This window comes from Nanorana parkeri, unplaced genomic scaffold (assembly GCF_000935625.1).
Source record: "Nanorana parkeri isolate BGI_ZX_2015 unplaced genomic scaffold, ASM93562v1 scaffold1075, whole genome shotgun sequence".
NCBI classification, from domain to species: domain Eukaryota; kingdom Metazoa; phylum Chordata; class Amphibia; order Anura; family Dicroglossidae; genus Nanorana; species Nanorana parkeri.
The window spans coordinates 76,080-80,002 of NW_017307343.1; the positions used below are offsets into that span (position 1 = coordinate 76,080).

The window sequence follows — 3,923 nt, forward strand, 5'->3', positions numbered from 1 at the left end:
GCTTTTGGGACAATTCCCAATCCATACACGGGTAGATTTCCTTTTGAGTGTTCATGCGAGAAATCTGGTCAGAACATTCGATAACGCCATCAAAGGCTTGACGAATGTTTGCTCCATTTTAACATTCGATTATAGAGTTAATGGAGTTTCCCAGATAAAAACCACTTCCTGTAATACAGACACTGCCGCTCTCTCTCCTTGTGCTGGGTGATTGGTCTTGTCTCCGCCCCTTCCTTAATAAAGACCGCTCATTGCTGCTCTCTCCTTGTGCAGGGTGACTGATCTTGTCTCCACCTCCTCCTGTAATAAAGACCGCTCATTGCTGCTCTCTCCTTGTGCAGGGTGACTGATCTTGTCTCCACCTCCTCCTGTAATAAAGACCGCGCATTGCTGCTCTCTCTCCTTGTGCAGGGTGACTGGTCTTGTCTCTGCCCCCTTCCTGCAATAAAGACCACTCACTGCTGCTCTATCTCCTTGTGCAGGGTGACTGGTCTTGTCTCTGCCCCCTCCTGTAGTGCGTGGAGCCTTCATGTAATAAAGACCGGTCACTGTTGCTCTCTCTCCTTGTGCAGGGTGACTGGTCTTGTCTCCGCCCCTCCTATAGTCTCCTGTAGTGGGTGGAGCCTGCTGGTCCCCTCCCACGGCTCTGCTCTCTGCACAAGCAATGTACAGCACGGTGATGATGTCACTGCTACTTTTAAAAAGCAATATCTGGGTTCACAAAGGCATGTGCTGAACACAGAGTGGATTTATATCCCTTGTGGCTCCGGAGGAATATATTGAAATAAAAATTTTTTTTGCCCCCAGAGTAGAGCTTTAAGGGCCGATTCACACCATCTCCAGTGCGTTCTGGTGCAGTTAGTAGCTGGAATGCACTGGATCGCATAGGGGAGGCATACACTATAATAATGCACTATTTTGTGTGATCGCACTGGACTGGAACGTAGGCATTGCTGTGCCACAGGTTCTGGTGCGGGCGTGGAGGGGGGAGTGGTGCCATTGACTTGAATGACTGGCAGTCATTTTGGTGTCACCCCTGCAATGTTGTCATCCGGGTGCGGGCCGCACCCCCCTTGTGACGCCACTGATGAGAATAACAGTAAAGCCCCCAAAACCTACCATGCAACTTTTATAAAGGGGTTCATTGCTATCCTCCTCCTTCTACATGCAAGTGTATGGCTGTTTCTGGCTTCAGTACTTTCCTAGTTACTTAAATGGAAGCCAGGGGATCTGCATGACATCCAGGGAATAAGCATTTAGAAGTGGAGCACCCAGAGAGCTTTTGTGGATACCTTCGCTGAAGCAGACATGTGACTGCAGATCAAAGGCCCCCCCCCCATGACACCCTTCTTCCTCCTCTTCCCAGGACACAGGTGAGTAGCTGGCGTGGACGCGCACAGCACGGCATCGGCAGTCGTGGTCGCGCAGTGACTGGCTGGGATACACGTGGAGGGATCTGACAGGTCGGCGCATGCGCGCTGCGTACAGCAACATGGCAGCGCCCAGTGACAGTGAGGATGGGAGTAGGGGGATGGCAGGGCTGAGGAAGAGGAAGGGGGCAAAAACAACCCCCCACCAACCGGCTGAGGGCAGAACTGAGCCGGGGGAGGAGAAGAGTCCCTCGGGGGTGACCCTGAGTACCGGAACCTTCTGGATGACAAGAATTGTCCTCCTGAGAGCCATCTGTGCCATATACTGTGAGTGTGATACCCCAATATACTGTATATATACTCCAATATACTGTATACATACCCCTCTGTGCCATATACTGTGAGTGTGATACCCCAATATACTGCATACATACCCCAATATAATGTATACATACCCCTCTGTGCCATATACTGTGAGTGTGATACCCCAATATACTGTATATGTACCCCAATATACTGTATACATACCCCTCTGTGCCAAATACTGTGAGTGTGATACCCCAATATACTGCATACATCCCCCAATATACTGTATACATACCCCTCTGTGCCATATACTGTGAGTGTGATACCCCAATATACTGCATACATCCCCCAATATACTGTAATGAGTGTAATACCCCAGCATAATGTATATATCTGCCTCTGTGCTATATACTGTGAGTATAATACCCCAATATACAGTATATATACCCCAGTATACAGTATATGTACCCCTCTGTGTTATATATTGTGAGTATAATACCCCAATAGACCCCTCTGTGAGTGTAATACCCCAGTATACAGTATATATACCCCTCTGTGCCATATACTGTGAGTTTAATACCCCATTATAGGGTAATGGTATAATAGGGGTATATACATACGGTATATTGGAGTATTACACTCACAGTATACAGCACAGAGGGGTATATGCAATAAATGAGGGTTTTTCCCATGTCGTAGTACAGGCGTGTACACATTTTGTTGGTGCCCTTACAGCTCATTAGAACAACGCTTCTCTCTTCCTTAAAAGTGGTGAAATGAAAGCAATGGTCTCGTATATACCGGCATGTCTTTGGTATGTCATAGAGGAAGGCAAAGGAAGTATGAAAAGAGATAAATTATTGCTTATTCTACAAAGATATTCTAAGATGGCTTGGACAGATTTGTTGGTACCGCTAGAGAAGGTTATAGATAATTGGATCGTCGTGTTATGTAATTAGTATCACTCAGTTGATCTTGAAATCATCCAGTGAGCCTTTATAGATGGAGAAAGGTCATCACTCTGCTGCTTGGTATCACTGTGTCCACCACACTGAACAAGGACCAGAGGAAACAAAGGAGAGAAATGTCTGAGGAGATCAGAAAGAACAGTATAGACCAGCAAGTCAAAGGTAAAGGCTTGAAGACCGTCTCCAAGTAGCTTAAAGGAGAACTATGAGGTCAGGGCTTTTCCCCATAGTTCTCCTTAGGGTAACGGGAGGACAGAAACTAGCGTCCTCCCGTCACCCTAGGCTCAGTATACCGCGAGCTACAGCTCGCGGTATACTGAGACGCCGCAGCCGGAGCGGATCCCGAGATCGATATCGGGATCCGCCCAGCTGCGTGAGTGACAGCTGGCTCTGCCTATCTAGAGGCAGAGCCAGCTGTACCCGCCCCCTCCCCCGTCCGTTCCTCCAGTCAGCGCTGGCGGATCGGAGCGGGGAATCCAGCCCCTCCACTGTCACAGCAGAGAGCCGTGACAGGATCGGTGGTTGAGCGAACGCCGGTATGTGTTCGCTCACCTCCCGATCTACTGAGCCGACCTGTGACAGTCTCATTGTCACAGGTCGGCTAGAACTATGAGGTGAGTGAAAAGCACTCACCTCATAGTTCTCCTTTAATGTTCCCGTGACTACAGTTGCATATATTATAAAGAAGTTTAAGGTCTATGAGTGTGTAGCCAACCTTCTTGGACGCAGGAGGAAAATTGACCTCAGAGTGAACAGAAGGCTAGTGCGAAAGGTAGACAGAGAGCCAAAGAAAACTTCCACTAGCTGAGATCCACGATCAAGGTACATCAATGTCTGATTGCACCATGTGTCACTTTTTGAGTAACAGGGGACTCAAAGGTAGAAGATGCTGGAGGAAAGCAGAAACAAAAAAGCTAGATGGGAACTTGCTAAAATGCAGATGGACAAGCCACAGAGCTTCTGGAAGAATGTCCTTTGATCGAGGGATGCCAGCTGAAAGGGTGCCGGCAGCGGAACCCACTGTGCGAATTGAGGCCGGTTCCTCAAGGACCAGCTGAAATTCGCACAGTGTACGGCCAACTTAAGGTTGTTCAACAAAATATTTATTGAAGGGTCCCGTAGTTTTTTCCATGCCGTTTTCATATGTTTTATTATCTAAGTTATGATATGCCATTTAGAAAAAACAAAACAAAAGCAAAGTCTGATTTCTATTATTTATGGATGCCAATTACATTACTTATGAACTAATGAAAATTGTAGGTTTGTCTTTTTGGGGGGG

General features: G+C 47.5%; 1 protein-coding gene across 2 annotated transcripts in view; it reads left to right on the forward strand.

The window, feature by feature from the left end:
* The first annotated feature begins 1,443 nt into the window (after window positions 1–1,443).
* Window positions 1,444–3,923, forward strand: part of LMF1 (lipase maturation factor 1) — a 244,419-nt gene continuing 241,939 nt past the window's right edge. For both annotated transcript variants that reach the window (XM_018567617.1, XM_018567618.1), the window contains exon 1: window positions 1,444–1,697. In XM_018567617.1, coding sequence (XP_018423119.1) covers window positions 1,472–1,697 — 226 coding nt within the window. In that variant the 5' untranslated portion in view covers window positions 1,444–1,471. The remainder of the gene's footprint in view (window positions 1,698–3,923) is intronic.